General features: G+C 46.4%; 1 protein-coding gene across 1 annotated transcript; it reads right to left on the bottom strand.

Annotated features, from left to right (window-relative positions):
- Window positions 1-1,071: 1,071 nt before the first annotated feature.
- klhl40b (kelch-like family member 40b) lies at window positions 1,072-16,782 on the bottom strand. The gene is made up of 6 exons (XM_073055032.1): window positions 15,608-16,782; window positions 11,048-11,208; window positions 9,772-9,879; window positions 6,805-6,990; window positions 5,056-5,202; window positions 1,072-1,422 (listed from the first exon to the last, which is right to left on the bottom strand). Exons 1-6 carry the CDS (start codon window positions 16,757-16,759, stop codon window positions 1,311-1,313), a joined length of 1,866 nt encoding a protein of 621 aa, XP_072911133.1. The 5' UTR covers window positions 16,760-16,782; the 3' UTR covers window positions 1,072-1,310.
- Window positions 16,783-18,046: the final 1,264 nt, after the last annotated feature.

The raw sequence follows: 18,046 nt of genomic DNA, 5'->3' as shown, positions 1-18,046 counted from the left end.
AGAAGGCAAGACAGCCACTATATTTCATTAGAAGTTTTAAGAGATTTTGTTTGTCACCTAAAACATTCAAACCTCTAAAGATGTACTGTAAAGAGCATTCTGACTGTCTGGTATGGGGTGGGGGGAAGCTACTGCACAGGGTCGAAAGAAGCTACAGAAAGGTGTAAAATTAGTCAGCTCCATCTTGGGTACTAGCTTTGCAGCATCCAAGATATCTATAAGGAGCAGTGCCTCAGAAAGGCGACGTCCATTATAAAGGACCCCCAAGACCCATGCCCTCTTCTCATTGTTACCATCAGGAAGGAGATACAGATGCCTGAAGGCACACACTCAGCAATTCAGGAACAGCTTCTTCCCCTCTGCCAACCAATTCCTAAATAGGCATTGAACTCATGAACAGTACCTCACTCTTAAAGAAAATATATATATTACTTCTGTTTTTGCACTTACTGTAATTTACTTATTGTTTTATTATTTCTATATTGCCATGTATTGCATTGTACTGCTGCAGCTAAATTAACAAATTTCACGACACATGCCAGTTATGATAAACCTGATTCTGATCTGATCTTAGTAATATTGGTAGTATCCTGGTAGTAACAAAGAATTGTTCCTCTAATAACATTGAACAAAGACGACTGAGAGGGGATCTTTTAAAAACATAAAATTATGAAAGGGATAGATAAAATAGAGACAAAAAAGTTGTTTCCACCAGTAGGTGAGACTAGAATTAGGGGACAGTCTTGGGATTCAGGGGAACAGATTTAGGAGGAGGATGAGGAGAAACTGCTTTTCCCAGAGAGTGGTGAATCTGTAAAAATTCTCTGCCCAGGGAAGCAATATAGGCTACCTCGTTAAGTATATTTAAGATACAGTCTGACAAGAGTTCTACATAGCAGAGGCATTACAGGTTATGGGGAAACGAAAGGGAGGTGGATCTGAGTCCAAGACCAGGTCAGCTATGATCTGATTGAATGGCAGAGAATGCTCGATAGGCCAGATGGTCAACTCCTGATCCTATTTCTTAATGTTTCATATTTAACAAATCTACTTTATGGATAAACATTAATCTACTTTTAAAAGATAATTTAATTTACATCATCATGAGAACTTCACTGGTGTGAATCACTCAAATTAACAGAATTAAATTTTTTGGAAATGTAGTTACATAATAAATCATTATTAACAATAGTTTGACAAATTATGTTTTATAAAGAATACATAAATTCCCATCTTCCATTGTTTGGTTACAAGTATAATACCTTGTACCCTTTCCACATCCTTCAATGCGAACACCACAGTCTTTGCCGTTATAGCTTGTTCAGCCGTAAAATATTTAGTCGAACTGGAAGGAAGGTTGCCGTTGCAGCGTAAGGAATCTCGCGGAGGACACCAAACCATTCCTTCTTGTCATCGTTATACCTGAAATAAAACCAAACTGGTGACCAGAGGAAGTGGTCATGCTGCCCAAGGGTCCAGAAATTGAGGTTTGATGACTGTGAACCTCTGTTAGTCCAGTGGGGAAGTTGGGTCCCAATGTCTGCATAGAGGCCGGAGAAGACGGCCTGCCCTGGGAGTAGAGGACATTGTATGTCCATGTGTGGGTGAGAGAGAGGAATGAGGATTATTTCACTGTTGTTGCTTCATTGGTTAGTATATTTTTTGTGTGTTCTACATGGTTCTGCAAAGCATTCTGGGCATGCAATGTTGCCGTTGGAACGTGTGGCAACATAGCATCACATCATTGGGAGTGTTGGTTGTTTATCCAAACAAAAGCACTTTACTAAGGAAGTGTCAACTGTTTATTCATTTCCATAGATGCTGCCTGACCTGCTGAGTTCCTCCAGCATTTATCTGTGTTGTGAAGCATTTCACGGTATGTTTCAATGTAGATGTGATACATTAATCTGAATCTGTCACACCCCAGGCAGGGTGACCCAACTGACCTATCCACCCCATATAATTCTTCTACATAGTCCCACAAGTCACTGCCTTGCCATTTAAAATAGTCCCGTGATCTCTCTTCTACCATTAGGGATATTTAACAGGAGCACTGCATACACATTGTCAGTGATCCTCCCATCCGTCCAATCCTCTCTTTGACACCCAACCATTAAGCAGAAGGTCCTGTAGCATTAGGACAAAGACTGTTAGGATGGGAAACAGCTTCCTCCCCCAAGCCGTGAGGATACTGAACTCCCTCCCACCACCCAGGTCTTAAGTAGCACCAGTAGCGTTATACTGTTTACTTTCTTCACGTCATAAATGTACCTTAGGCTAAATGTCAATCTTCTGGAAAATATTTTATTATTTGTTAATTTATTTATGGTAATATTACTTTATGTGTTCTATGTGAGTTATATGTACTGTGTTGTGCACCTTGGTCCAGAGTAATATTGTTTCATTTGGCAGTATACATATATAGGGTTGAATAAACTTGAACTTGACATCTCCAAGAGCCATTCATGTCCATTCTGAGCATGCATTCGGTGTTACTGCTGGGCACTAATAAAAGAAAAGCTCAGGCCTGACACTGTGAAAGCACTCACTGTGCAGGATGGTCAGTCTCAGGAATGACCGCTGGACAGGTCAGTATCTGTGGAACGGAGACCTGAGATCAAGATTTCTGCGAGATTGGGAACCACTGGAAAGGGCAAATCTCATCACTTGGGCCTATAAAAAGTTGTTAGGTTTAAGCAGAGCAGCCATTGTGAGAGTGGACGGGGTTAGAGTGAGGAATTGAAGTTTTGGCTCAAGAGGTTTCAATAAGTACAGGCAGAGGCTCAGGTACCAGCGGCCATTTTGGAGCAGCCATTGTCTGAGTGAGCTAGTGTAGAAGTCTGAGGTTTTAGTTAAAGAGTCTTTGGCAAGGAGACATAGCAGGTAAGAACAGTTAAGTTTTTTTAAATAGTAATTAACTAAAAATATACCAAATTACAAGTAATTAAATAAAGTAGGTATGCACAATTAGGTGATGTGTTGTTACTGCATGACATGGAAGCTGGTGGACCCCAATGTGAAGTCTGGTGACCACATCTGCAGCAAGTGTTGGCTGCTCGAGGAACTTGCTCAAAGTCGATGACGTGGAATTTGAGCTTTAAACTCTGCGGTACATCAGGGAGGGGTAATTAGCTGGATGCTGTGTTTCAAGAGGCAGTCGTACCTATTAAATTAACTACTTCAAATCTGGTCTGTGGTCAGGTAAAAGAGAGTGTGACCGCAAGTGAAGCAGGTAGAGGGATCCAAGAGGTAAATGTCGGAGTAGCTTTAGCCCTTGAGCTTGCCCAACTGGTCTGAGATTGTTACTCTCTATGAGGGGTTGTAGAAAGGATGAACAATCGAACTGTGGTTAGGGAGCCATTTGAGGGGAAGAGAAATGAGAAATGCAGTTGTGATTGGGGTTATTATAGCCAGGGAACAGACACAATTCCCTATTGCAACGACCAAAAATCCCAAAGGTTGTGTTGCCTCCTGGTGCCTGGGTTCAGGACATCCCATCTGATCTGCAGAGAAATTTGGAGTTGGAGGGGAAAGATTATCTAGTTCATGCAGTTACCAACAACATTGGAAGAGGTTCTGCTGAGGAAATTTGAGTAGCTAAGGACTAAATTAATATTCAGAACCAAAAGAGTCATAATCTTTGGATTATTACCTAGGCCATATACATATTGGTACAGAGAGCTAAACGTGTGCCTCAAAGACTGGTGTGAGAGTAGTCATAAGACATTGGTATCCGTATTGGGGAAGGAGGGAGCTGTTCCAAGTGGACAGGCTTCACCTGAACCATGCTGGGACCAGGGTCCTGGTGAATTGCTTAACTAGGGCTGTGGATACAGTTTTGAACTAAATGGTTGAGGGAGTGGGTTCAACAGCTTGGAAAAGTATGAAAAAAGACACTAAAAGGGAAGGAAAGTGCAGGAGTCTCCAGAATTCAGAACATAACAAAATGCTTTTAAAAGATTAAGAATTTAACTTCTGGTAACATGGAGACAAAATTATTCAGTAGGACAGTGAATACAGGACAGAAGGTGTTATATTTGAATGCATGAAGTATCTGGAATAAGGGAAATGATCTTATAGCACAGTTAGAAATTGGCAGGTATAATGTGGGCATCATAGAGTTGTGGCTAAAGGAAGATTATAGTTGAGAGCTTAATATCCAAGGATACACCAAGTATTAGTAGGGCAGGCAGGTAGGAAGATGGGGTGTGATGACTCTGTTGGTTAAAAGATTAAATCAAATCCTTAAAAAGAGATGACATACAGCAGGACCAGAAATGCAGAATCCTTGTGGGTTGAGTAACTGAAAGGATAAAAAGATTCTTGACTGACTGGTAGGCAAAGAGCAGGAATAAAGGGGGCCATCAATGACTAGTGGTGTTAGAAAACATAGCCACATAGGAAACCTACAGCACAACACAGGCCCTTTGGCTCACAAAACTGTGCCGAACATGCCCTTACCTTAGAAGGACATGTTACACAGGGTCAATGTTGGGACAGATTCTTTTCACATTATGTCAGTGGTGGCTTTGTGACCAAGTTTGCAGATGATACAAAGATGGGTGGAGGGACAAGTAGTGTTGAGGAACAACACACACAAAATGCTGGTGGAACACAGCAGGCCAGGCAGCATCTATAGGGAGAAGCACTGTCGACGTTTCGGGCCAAGACCCTTCGTATATAATATAAAAGCAAGAATGTTCTGTATTACTGAGGCTTTATAAGGCATTGGTCAGACTGCACTTGGAGAACTGTTGAGCTGTTAGAGATGGTCGTGGCCTTTTTTATAGTTACAGGAGCCTGACAAGCCACACTCAACATTTTAGGAACAGCTTCTTCCCCTCTGCCATCAGAGTTCTAAATGGTCTATGAACACCACCTTACTATTTTGCTCTCTTTTTACACCAGTTATTTAGATTTTAAATTTTTATTGTAACTTACTGCGATTTTTATGTTTCACACTGTCCTGCTGACAAAAAACAAGTTTCATGACATAGATAAGTGATGATAAACCTGATGCCAAGTTACCGTTTCCTGCACATTACAGCAACTTACTTCCATACGTCGTTTATTTCGGTCGGTACGAGGTCTCCGGATTCAGACTGAATCATGGCGAAGCCACCGATGGCGTAGAGACAATTCGACAGGGGGACCAGGCTGAGAGAGCTCCGCTCCTGGGGAAACGCCACGCCTTCTTCCCACCTGCAAATGTCAGTCCAGTCAGCCAGGAAAAAATGCCAGGCCCAGCAAATGCTTCCTCTTCAGAATTTTGAAAGTAGCCGCAGCAGGGTTTCTACATCTGCTAAAAACACAGAGTAACACACACACACGATGCTGGAGGCATCTCAAAGGGTCTCAGGCCAAAATGTCAACTGTACTTTTTTCTCCCCCATAGATGCTGCCTGGCCTGCTGAGTGCCTCCAGCATTGATTGTGTGTGTGTGTGTGTGTGTGTGTGTGCGTACGCTTGGATTTCCAGCATCTGTAGATTTTCTCTTGTTTTTAATCACAGGACAATTTACAATGGCCAGTTAACCTACTAACTGGTATGTTTTTGGACTGTGGGAGGAAAGCGGGCGAAACGAACAAATTTCTTACACAGGACACCAGAATTGAACTCCCAACTCCAAAATGCCCCAAGCTGTAATAGCATCACACTAGCCATTACGCTATCATGTACTGTGCTGCTGTCACAAAACAATAAATTTCACGACGTGTCAGTGATAATAAACCTGTTTCCAAAGCAGCAGCATCCCGAGGATGGTTACATGGTCACAAATAGGGGTTGTGAACTCCAAACAGACAGCACCCGAGGACAGCAGTAGGGAAGTGAGTCAGTGGTGAGGAAGGTAAATGCAATATTTGCATTCGTTTCCACAGGGCTAGAATATGAGAGCAAGGATGTAATGCTGAGGCTTTATAAGGCTTTAGTCAGACTGCATTTGGAGTATCGGGAGCAGTCTTGGCCCATTATCTAAGAAAGGATATGCTGGCATTGCGGAGGGTCCAGAGAAGGCTCCCAGGATTGAAAGGATGAACGTATATGAAGAGTATTTAATGGCTCTGGGCTTGTACTCGCTAGAGTTTTGAAGAATGAAGGGGGATATCATTGAAACCCATTGGAAACACCTAGATAGGGTGGATGTGGAGAGTATGTTTCTTTTTTGTGGGGGGAGTCTAGGACCAGAGGGCACAACCTCAGAATAGAAGGATGTCTCTTTAGAACAGAAATGAAGAGGAATTTCATTCGCCGGAGGGTGGTGAATCTGTGGAATTCATTGACACAAATGGCTGTGAAGTCACTGGGTATATTTAAAGCAGAGGTTGATAGGTTCTTGTTTAGTAAGGGCATCAAAGGTTACAGGGGAGGTAATGGATGAGCGGGAATATTAATCAGCCATGATGAAGCCTCTCGGTTGAACGGCCTAATTTTGCTCCTATATTTTGTAGTCTTTTGCACTATTTATTTATTTTAATTTTTATAGCATTTTAATGTATTGCACTGTGCTGCTGCCACAAAGCAACAAATTTCATGACAATGAATCAGGAGCATCCAGAGGATGCTCAGGGAGATAATCACAGGGAGATGCAAACTTCACAGATAGCACCAAAGTTCAGGACTGAACCTAGCTATGAGATAGCAGGTTTACCAGCTGTGCCAATATTGGGATACCTGTGTAGTCCTGGAGAGTTGCTAGCCCTGTGCTGGATGTTGGAAGTTGGGTCTAAGACTGGACCTGGCTGGGACAGCCCCTGAGAGGAACATCTGATACTCTGTGGTCTTGAGGGAGCATTCAGTACTCACTTGTCTGTGGCTGAATCGTACACCTCGATGCTCCCGGTGAGCCCACTGTCAGTGACTCCTGCGGCCACCCAGATTTTGTCTTTGTATACCGTCGCTCCAAACAAGGAACGGGCCGTCTTCATGGGGGCCAGCTCCTTCCACTCGAACCTCTCGGGGTTATACACACACATTTTGTTCAAGCACTTCCTGAAATGAAAATGTGGACAGTCAGTAAGTACAGTATCTGGCACATTCCTTAAATTAGAACCAATGGTCACTCTCTGTATCTTTTAGTATTCTCTACCCAAGAGCGCAGTGAACACTCAGTCAATAGGTATATTTAACACAGAGTGCAAGAGACTAATGGAATAGGAGGAGAGACCAGGTAAATGGTACTGAGGTGTACCCAATTACAGAGAGATGTTGGATCAGTTTATTATCGTCATATGTACTGAGATACAGTGGGAAGACTTGTCTCCTGCCATCCATACATGTCATTCCATACTTGTGGAGGCTTCTGGTGAAGATGCAGAAGAGGTTCATCAGGATGCTTCCTGGAGCAGAGGGTACTAGCTGTAAGGAGATGTTGGACAAACTTGGGTTGTTTTCTCTGGAGTGTTGGAGGCTGAGGAGAATTCTGACGGAAGTTTACCGCTGCAACCAAGGAAAACCCCAGGTCGTGCCGCTTGTCCGTACCACTGGACCTGGACTTCTGGGAACAAGAGAGTGGTACTGCCCCAGTTCAACGGCATTTACACTTCACCGTCGGACGCGACGGACAACCCAGAAGATGATGATAGACTGGACAGTCGGAGTCTTTGCCCAGTGCAAAAATATCAAACATCAGAGGACGTGCTTTTAAGGTCAGAGAGGAAGGTTTAAAGGCAACACGGGGCAAAACACAGAGTGGTAGCTTTTCTATGGGTTGCAATGTCAAATAGCTTTAAGGCTACAGGAGGGAAGTTTAAAGCAAATTAAGTTTTTTTACACAGAGTGGTGGGTGCCGGAAAAGGGCTACCAGGGGTGGAAGTAGATACAATGGTGGCATTTACAAGGCATTTAGATAGACATGGAGGGATATGGTTCATGTGCAGGAAGATGGGATTAACTTAATTTGGCATCATGGTCAGTACAGACTTGGTGGGCTGAACAGCCTGTTCCTGGGATTCATTGTTCTGCGTTCTCTAAAAGGCCTGGTAGCACCTTACTGAATGGCAGAGCAGGCAGTGGGAATGGTGTTGGTTTATAATTGTCACGTGTACTGAGATACAGTGAAAAGCTTGTCTTGCTGTCGATGCAGATCAAATCAGTACACGGTCATTGAGGTAGCACGGGGAAAAGCATAACAGAATGCAGAATAAAGTGTTAGGGGGGAAGTGCAGTGCAGGCAGACACTCTTTTGTTGCTGTTCGCGTTGTTCTGCTGAACAATGTTGACACTGGAATGTGTGGCAACACTTACGGGCTGCCCCCAGCAAATGCTTAGGCTGTGTTTGTTGTTAATGCAAACAACACATTCCACTGCTTGTTTAGATGTACACTGCGAAAATAAATGAATCTAAACCTAAAGTATGTTTATACAGAGAGCGATATCTAAAATATGCTACCAGAGGAGGTGATGGAATCCAGTTAAGAGGCATTGAGACCCGCATTTGAATAAACAAGGCACAGAAGGATAAGGACCCAATGAGGGTAAATGGGCTGAATGTAGGTGAGAAAATGGACAGGTGGACTGTGGTGGGCTGAAGGGCCTGTTTCTATAATGAACGACTCTATCGACTTTACGTGGAAGTTACAGGAAGGCGCGATCAGACTGTGTGGTGAGGTGTATTAGGGTTGTCTCAGTACAATGGCATTACTGGTAATGCCAACAATGATTGGATGGATTTATTATCGTCACACGCAGAGTGTAACTGCTGCACAGAAAGTGTCGAGCATATAGATATAAGATGCAAGATCATAACGAGACCGGTCATGGGTCCAATTTACTGTCCTTGGGAATGAGTTAATAGTTTTTTAGCAGCAGGGTTGAGAAGGTGTAGTGTAGCATATGCAATATATCAGTAACATTGTAAGTATATTGTTTGATTAAGCATTCTTTGTTGTTCACATAATGCATTACGGGTTATATGCAAGAAGTACGTGAATGGCTTACGTCATTATGCCACCACATCATACGTGAATGTCTCACAAAAATAAATCTAAGTAGACCAGTATCCTGGCTTCTGTATTTTTCTTTCAATTAGTTCCCCTAGGGAACATAATGATGAGATGCCTTCTTGACCTGCTGCAGTCCTTCCAGTTAAGGTGCTGTTGGGAAAGCAGTTCCACGATTTAGACCCTGGGATGACAAGGACCAGCAATATGTTTCCAAGCCAAGGTGGTCACAGTCTGAAGGGGAACAGTCGTCAACAGTCTCCCCATGCATCTCCTGCCGTTGCCTTTGGTGGAAGTGGAGAACGGTTGTGCTTGTGGGTTGGCGATTGTGTTAAGTAGAGCTGCTGCTATTGAATAGTTCAGTTCTTAGTTTAGTTAGTGCTGGCCCAGATCTCAGATCGACGCAGTTTCTGGATTGTGGATGTTATATGTGTTTCTGGGGACCCCTCTCTGTCGTGGTTCTGTGCAATTTTGATTGGGGCGGACTGGCTCTGTGGCCTGCAGTCAACGAATGACACAGCACTAAACTGAAATGAACTGAACTAAGCTGAACATTCCTAGACTGTATCAAGGACTATGTTGTTTGATGTTTTATATTCTGCGTGTTTTTCTCTCGGTTGTTGCTGTTTGTGCGCATTGGGCGTTTAATGTTTTCTTTGAACGGCTCCATGGTGTTTCTTTGTTTCGTGGCTGTGTGTGGAAGACGAATCTCACTGTTGTATACTGCATACATACTTTGATAATCAGTGCACTTTGATTTTGAAATCGTCTCCAGGTTGGTTTCTGATTTTGAAAGAAATATTTCAACGTTACGGTGAAGTGAGACACTTACTTGTCTTTTCCCTTCCCTCCTATTACGTACACCATTCCGTTGTGGGAAACCACACAGTGACCATACACGTCATATGGAAGTGGGTCTGATTCTCCCCATTTAAATGTGCTGCAAACAGAAAGAGATTTTTAACAACATGCTTTTGGAATGTTTTACATAATCTTCATTGAATACTGGCATAGACAACAGGGTTTAGGGAGAGTGGGAGATTTGCACAGTCTCATCCTTTGCCAATATTTATGGAGAGTGTGGGAGGATTTCAGTTCTTAAGGATTTTTGTATCCAGAACATAGTTCAAGAGCCTAATCCTTGAACTCAAGAACTGTGTTCAAGAGCTGTGAGGTAATGATGCAGCTCTATAAAACTTTGGTTAGACCACACTTGGAGTATTGTGTTCAGTTCTGGTCGCCTCATTAAAGGAAGGATGTGGAAGTTTTAAAGAAGGTGCAGAGGAGATTTACCAGGATGCTGCCTGGATTAGAGAGAATGACTTATGAGGATAGGTTGAGTGAGTGAGGGCTTTCCCATTTGGAGCAAAGGGGGATGAAAGATAACTTGATAGCGGTGTACAAGATGAAAAAGGGCAAAGACAGAGTGGACAGTCAGATAACTGAGTGGAGTATGGAGTAATATGAAACTAACGGGGCGGCACAGTAGCAGGGAGATGGGGTGAGGGGGGAAGAAGAAAGGTTGTAAGGTGGGGAGGGGCAGGGGAGTGGGGAAGAGGGTGGAACGGAGGGAGGGGGCACAGGGTGGAAGAGTAGAGGGCAGCAGTGGGAGGAAGAAGGTGAGGAGAGGAAGGGAGGAGGAGATGGGGTGGGGACAGGGAAGGGGGAATGGGGAAGAAGGGGAAAGAGTGGGGAGAGGAAGAGAACTAGTTCTGCCCCTCACTGGGACAAACCCCTGTATATATGTCAGATGTTTGAACTCTGTAATATTATGGGGACTTGTGCATAAGTTGGGTGCTCATACTCTGGGGATGGTCCACAAATAAATTTATGTCAAGGGGTAGATATTGGCCAGGACCCTGGGCGATTAGTCCTCTGCTTGTATCTGAAATGTTGCCACATGACCTTTTATTGGTCTGGTGCTGCCCTGTTGGAGGCAACATTACAGTGCTGAGTCAAAGAACCAGACTACCGTCTGGTGAATCGTTGTCAAATGGGTGTTGTCCATGGGGCCAGCGAGGGAGCCTGTGGCTTTTAGTTGGAGTTAAATATTGGCAAGGTTTTGACTCCAGCTGAGGCTTATCACCGGAGTTGTCTGTAAAACCTACTGTCGATTGTAGCACATCACAGTGTCCAGCGACCTCTCGCCTTCCGCTACCTCCTTGCCTCCGATGACGTAGATGGCATTTTCTGCCTCCCCCAGGCCGAAAAGGCATCGTGGCGAAGGCAGAGGAGGCATCCCCAGCCAATCAGAGTCCAGAGGATCAAACTGCTCCGGGGGCAAAATACAGGGTTAGAGGGAATTCATGCAGTCTTGGGACTCCAAGGTCCTTAAATATGTAAAAAATGCCAGAACAAGTGGGATCTCCCAGTGGCCACTTCCCATTCCACTGTCGGGATGAGGCCACACTTAGGTTGGAGGAACACCATCTTATATTCCATTTGATTAGCCTCCAACCTGATGGCACGAACATCGATTTCTCAAGCCTCCAGTAATGCCTCCCCTGCCCTAACCTTCACTGTCTCCCATCCCCTTGTCCCTCTCTCATGTTAGCTCTTTGACCACCAATCGCCTCCCTCTGGTGCTCCACCCCCTCCGCCCTTTATCTTTTATCCATGGCTTTCTGTCTCTTTCACCTATCAATTTCCTAGCTCTTTGCTTCATCCCTCCCCCTCCAAGTTTCACTTATCGCCTGGCATTTCTCTCTCCCTCACCCCACCTTTCAAATTTACTCCTCAACATGTTTTCCCCAGTCCCGCCGAAGGGTTTCTGCCCGAAATGTCGACTGTACTTTTTTACATAGATTCTGCCTGGCCTTTTGAGCTCCTCCAGCATTTGTGTGTGTTGCTCTGGATTTCCAGCATCTGCAGATTTTCTCGTTTGTGTAGAGATACAGCATGATAACATTCGTCCTTCCGGCCCGATGAGCCCACACCACCCAATTACATTTAAGTGACCAAATAGCCGCCTTAGCCACACATCCTTGGAATGTGCGAGGAAACTCATACAGTGACAGGAGAACGTACAAACTCCTGACAGAGAGTGGCAGGAACTAGAACCGGGTCACTGGCGCTGTAATAAATTTATGCTAACCACTACACTCCCTTACTGCCCCTACCTCTGGGCGAGCAAGTATCTTCAGGAACGACCCCAATCTGTTCTGGTCAAACCAGCAGGGAGGCAGAGGGTGAGGAATGAGAAGGGATGTTCCCTCCCCCTAAGTGTGGAGATTGTTGAGCTTCACTAGAGCAGCATTTTAATCAGTGGCTTCAGACCACTTGATAGAGACTGAGAGTAACAGGATGGGGGTTTGAGCCACACCTCAACCCAGTGAGCAGAATCCCTCGTGACCTCTTCCCCCAAAGCACTTCCACCAACCCTCTCCCCTTATACCCTCGCTATGCTCTTTCCGCACACCGCCCCATATCCAGACGAGTTCCTTCTTCACACTACTCTCCGTACCTTGACCGACATCCTCTTACTCAACGTCAGCAACACCAAAATAGCTGATTATTGACTACAGGAAGAGGAAACCGGGGGTCCATGAGCCAGTCCCCTTCAGAGGGTCAGCAATTTAAAATTTCTCGATGTTACCATTTCACAGGATCCATCCTGGGTCCAGCTAGTAGCTGCCATTACAAAGGCGGCAAGGGTTCTTTACTTTCTTCGATTCGTCATGTCATCTAAAACTTTGACCAACTTCTATAGATGAACACTGGAGAGTATACTGACTGGTTGCATCACAGCCTGGTATGGAAACACAAATGCCTTTGAATGGAAAATCCTACAAAAATAGTATATATGGCCCAGTTCGTAATAGGTTAAACCCCACCCCTCGACCAATGAGCACATTTACAAGGAGCGATGTTGCAGGAACACAGTATCCATTATCAAGGACCCCCATCACCCAGGCCATGCTCTCTTCTCACTGCTGCCATCAGGAAGAAGGTACAGGAGCCTTTGGCCCCCAGCACCAGGTTCAGGAACAGTTATACCCCTCAACCATTAGACTTTTGAAACAAAGGGGATAACTTCACTCAGCCCCAAAACTGAATTAATACCACAATCTATCCACCCCCCCACTCACACCCTCACCATTTAGCACCACCTTTCCTCTCCTAGACATGCCCCCTTCTGCATAAGATCATAAGCCATAGGAGTAGAATTAGGCCATTTGGCCCATTGTGACTGCTCCACCATTCCATCATGGCTGATTTATTTTCCCCCTCAACCCCATTCCTCTGCCTTCTCTCTGTAACCTTTGATGCCCTTACTAATCAAGAACCTGCCAACTTCCGCTTTAAATATACTCAATGACTTAGCCTCCACAGTTGTCTGTGGCAATGAATTCCACAGATTCTCTACCCTCTGACCATCATCTTCCTATGGGATGGATAGCCAGAGACAGAGAGAGAGAGAGAGAGAGAGACCCTCTGAATAAAGAAATCCCTCCTCATCTCTGTTCGAAAGGGGTACCTCTGTATTCTAAGGCTGTGTCCTCCGGTCCTGGACTCTCCCACTATTGGTAACATCCTCTCTACTCTTGTCTAGCCCTTTCAATAATCAATGGGGTTTCAGTGAGGTCCCCTTAATGTTTCTAAACCCAGTGTGTACAGGCCCAGAGCCATCAAATACTCCTACATTAACCCTTTCATTCCCAGGATCATTCTCTGGACCCTCTCCAGAGTACAATCGATCTTTTCAGAGTTTCTTCTTTATGCGGGCTGATGCATTGGTTGCCATAGGAGTAGCGATCTAAAGAAACATGGAAGAGCCCAAGATGTCTGGTCTGAGGTAATACCATCACAAAGTATCTCTTCTGCCTTCTCATGTTCCTCGTCCCTCCAGTATGCCTACACACGATCAGATCCCTCCATTACATACAAGCCGTGTGTTTACAGGAATTGATGTAAATACACAATAGAAAAGTGTTTTTTTTTAAAGAGGCTGTGAGTGAAGGTCAATAAATCTAATCACTACTCAGCCCTCCCATCCATCAACTCCTCAGATTCCAACTTCTGTTCAAAAATGTAATAATTTGTTTTGATTATCAATGATCCTATTGCCATACTGGCCTAGTCTCTCTCCCCCCACCACCTTCCCTCTCCCATTCAATCCCTCTTTCCGACCCATCTCCCTATTCCTCTCCCCTTCACAACCACTCCTCTCTCACTCCCTCTGCTTTTCCTCCTCCAACCCTCCCTCCCCTCCTTTTACTCCCTCCTCCTCACTCACTCTCTCTTAATGGTTCCATCTTCTCTCTCCCACACACCCTTTCCTCTTCTCTCAGACCCCTTCCACCTCCTCACTCCCTATCCACCTCACGCCCCTACTGCTTACTTGCTCTCTCTTCATTGTTCCACCTCCTCACTCCCTCTCACCCATTCCTGCTCTCTGCCTCTCCTCCTCATTCCCAGATTATTTATCCCATATACCGTACACAGAAGCACACAGTGAAATGCCTTAACAGCCAACATAACCCAAGGGCGTGCTGGGGGTCAGTCTGCAAGTGTTGCTACAATTTTCTGGTGCCAATGTAGCATGCCCACAATGTTCAGCAGCCTCACCTATTCTCACCCAGTCTTCCCGACTTCCCTCTCTCGCCTAGCAGCCTATTTTGACAACTGCCCAGAGGGTCCGTGGTGGGGGGGGGAGAGAGGCAGGGACAGAGTGAGCAGGAGGGGGTTTGAGGGTGTGTGAAGGTGGAGCTATGAAGAGAGAGTGAGTAAATAGGAGGAGGAATTTCTTCAGCCAGAAGGTGGTGAATCTGTGGAATCTGTGGAGGCCAAGTCATCGGTATATTTAAAGCAGAGATTGATAGGTGTCAAAGGAGAATGGAGTTAAGAGGAATAATAAATCAGCTATGACTGAACAGTAGACCGGACGCGATGGGCCAAATTCTGCACCTATGTCTTATGGTTTTGCTTGACTCTCTCCAGTTCTTCCCTCCTCCACACCTCTTTCCTGAGCATTGTAACAAAAGGAACATACCTGTGCTGGCTGACAAAGGGATTTGATGTGGTCAGTGTGACGGATTCTCCTGCAGAAGGCTCCATTATTTCTGGTTTTGTACAAAGGCGGGGTTCACAAGGTGGGACGGGCTGGCTCCTTTCGACGGCACAAGGCAACCTTTGTATCCCAATTCCGAATAGCTGGGATTCCAGCAGCATTGGGTAAGACGAAACACATCAGAAAGGTGTACATCACCCTCCTCCCCTGTGGTTTGACCAAGTGACACAGTTAGCATAATGCTATTACAGCGCCAACGACCCAGGTTCAATTCTCGCCACAGCCTGCAAGGAGTTTGTACGTTCTTCCTGTGATTGTGCGAGTTTCCTCCGGGTGCTTTGGTTTCCTCCCCCATTCCAATGACCTACAGGTTAGGGTTAGTAAGTTGTGGGCAGGCCACATTGGTGGAACCGTGGCATCATTTGCAGGCTGCCCCCAGCACAATCCCCAGACTCTGTTGGTGGTTGATGTAAACAACAGAAGAGAATATTCTGATGCTGGAAGTTCAAAGCAACACACAGGAAATGCTGGAGGAACTCAGCATCTATGGAAAAGAGTGAACAGTCGACTTTCAGGAGAGACTAGGCGCACTCAGCACACATTTCGCTTCAATGTACCGGTGGTGACAACGCTTAATTTTTAAGAATATCCCACTCACCTGCAGGAAATAGGAGTGCAGCGGGTTCTCCTTGTTCTCCTCGCTGTAAAAGAGGCCGCCCACCACGAAGACCTGGTTCTGGGTGGTGACCAGGCTGGCGTGGTTCTTGGGGACCTTGCCGGAGATCGAGGCGAAGTAGCACTCGTTGGTGGCGGGGTCGTAGGCCACGGTGGCCTCCTCGTTGATCATGAAGACCAGGTCCCTCATGAACATGCCGAAGCGCAGGTTATCGTTCAGGCCACCCAGAGCCGCCTCTTCCTCCTCCTCCTCCTTCTCACCCTTGGCCTTGTCCCCCTTCTTCTTCTTCGGCGCCCCCTTGGGGCTTTTGCCGTCCTGGGTGTCCTTCGCCAGCTGGATCTTGGCCAGGAGCTCGGGCCTAGTCTTGACCAGCCGGTGCCCCTCCACCTGCTTCTCCAGGTAGTCCCGGGGTATGAGGAGGAGGCGAAGGCAGTCGAAGACCACGGGCAGGGCCTCCAGGTGGCTCTCCTCCTGTTCGGCCCAGCTCATCACCGCCTGGAAGACCGCCTCCTCCTTCTCCACGTTGAGGGAGTCGTTGGAGACGATGGCGGCCACCTCCTCGGCGCTCAGGCGCAGGAAGTCGTCGTCCTTGCTGACCAGGCCGAAGTGCTGACAGACGAAGTCGCGGGCCGCCACGGCCAGCCGGGGACAGTCCAGCATCAGGCCGAGACGGAAGATGGCCAGGCAGTTGCTGAGGCCGAGCCGCTTCTGCAGGTAGGAGATGCAGAGGGTGAAGATGGACGGGATCTGGAACATGTTGGCGGCGGCGAAGATGTCCTGCACGTTGCTCTCGTTCAGCTGCACCTCCGATGTGTAGAGGTAGCGCAGCAGCAGCCCCACCGTCTCCGGCTCCACGGCCTCCAGCGTGATCTCCCGCATCTTGCTCTCCTCCAGGCTGGACAGGAACATGGCTCGGAAGTAAGGGCTGCAGGCGGCCAGAACCAGCCGGTGGCAGGGGAACTCCTGGTCCTTCACCTTCAGCACGCAGTCCACGAACTTGTGGTTGTCCAGTAAGTCACGAAGCCCGTCCTGGAGAAGCGTCTGCTGGTAGATCCGAGGCTCCTCGGCTGGATCGATGTGGAGCGCCATGGCTGAGCCCGCACTGGTTTTCCTCCAACCCACTGCGGGGCACATTCCTGCCTGGTTTATATATAGAAGAGCCGGCACAAAGCTCGGGCGCTCAGCCCGGGGAAGGCTGATGCTCCCCCGCCCCCACCTCCCCAGCCCCAACACCAGAGGGACGCGTCAATCAGCCGGCCTCAACAACTGCAGGAGCCCCTGACCTGGAGAGAGTGCCCACAGCCGTGAGTCATCCTACAACATAAATGGAATGGGAATTGATTGTACCAAGATGTCGGTGAAAAGCTCGTCTTACAGGTCCTTTCTTTACATCGGGATAGAGCAAGATAAAACGACAACAATGCGGAATGAAGTATAACAGCTACAGAGAAAGTGCAGTGCAAACGAACAATAAGATGCAAGGCCATAAGGAGATAGATTGTGAGGGCAAGAGTCCTTTTTGTCATAGTAGGGAACCATTCAGTAGCCTTGTAACAGCAGGGAAGAAGCTGTCCTTAAGCCTGGTGGCAATTCTTTCAGGCTTTTTGTATCATCTACCCCATGCCATGCCCAACCTGTGAGATTCCAAAATTCAAAATTTGTATGTGCTATATCAAATCTTCAGCGACCTTTCCTTTAATATCAACTAAACAAATGAGCTGGTGGTTGTCTTCAGGAGGGAGGAGGTGCAGATGCTCCTGCCCACGTCAGTGGTGTTGGGGTTGAGCAGGTTGGGTGAACATCATCAGTCGCGTGTCCTAGACCATCCACATTGATGTCACAGCCAAGAAAGCTCACCTACGCCTTTCCCAGGAAGCTAAAGAAATCTGGCATATCCTTGTTGGCTGGCGTCAGGGCCTTGTGCTTTGACTCTTGGTAGGGTCACCAATGCCAAACAGGTCAAAGGGTAGAGGCCAGACTAAGAGTGGTCCACCGGTCCTGCAGGTTAAGGGGTTCAGCTCAGGGCTAACAACCCTGACTGGCCACAAATATTGTTACGGAAGCAACAATGAAGAATCCTGCCAATTTATCAACTTTTATTGATGCACCGTAGAAAACATTCTGACAAAGGATAGCGACAATGTATGGCAACTGCTCTGCATGTGACCACAAGAAACTTAAGAGAGTTGTGGACACAGCACAACTCATGAACCAGCCTCCCCTCTATCGACTCTGTCTATATACCTCGCTACCTCAGTAAAGCAGCCAGCCTAATCAAAGACCCCACCCACCCGGGCATTCTCTCTTCTCCTCTCTCCCATTGAGCAGAAGATACAGAAGCCTAAAAACATGTACCAGCAGGCTCAAGAACAGCTTCTACCCCTTTGTAAGAGTGTTAAATAGTTCCTTAGTATGATAAAA

This window comes from Hemitrygon akajei, chromosome 8 (genome assembly GCF_048418815.1).
Source record: "Hemitrygon akajei chromosome 8, sHemAka1.3, whole genome shotgun sequence".
Taxonomy (NCBI): Eukaryota; Metazoa; Chordata; class Chondrichthyes; order Myliobatiformes; family Dasyatidae; genus Hemitrygon; species Hemitrygon akajei.
Note: the sequence above shows the minus strand (reverse complement) of the source record. Positions and strands in the feature narration are given on the sequence as shown.

What these genes read in the sequence shown, in the direction of transcription:
- klhl40b (XM_073055032.1), bottom strand. Translation starts at nt 16,759, where the DNA reads ATGTGCCCCGCAGTGGGTTGGAGGAAAACCAGTGCGGGCTCAGCCATG. An exon ending in TGCACTCCTATTTCCTGCAG is followed by an intron (nt 11,209 to 15,607) that starts GTGAGTGGGATA and finishes CCCCCGGAGCAG; the next exon opens with TTTGATCCTCTGGACTCTGA. An exon ending in TACGATTCAGCCACAGACAA is followed by an intron (nt 5,203 to 6,804) that starts GTGAGTACTGAA and finishes TGACATTTGCAG; the next exon opens with GTGGGAAGAAGGCGTGGCGT.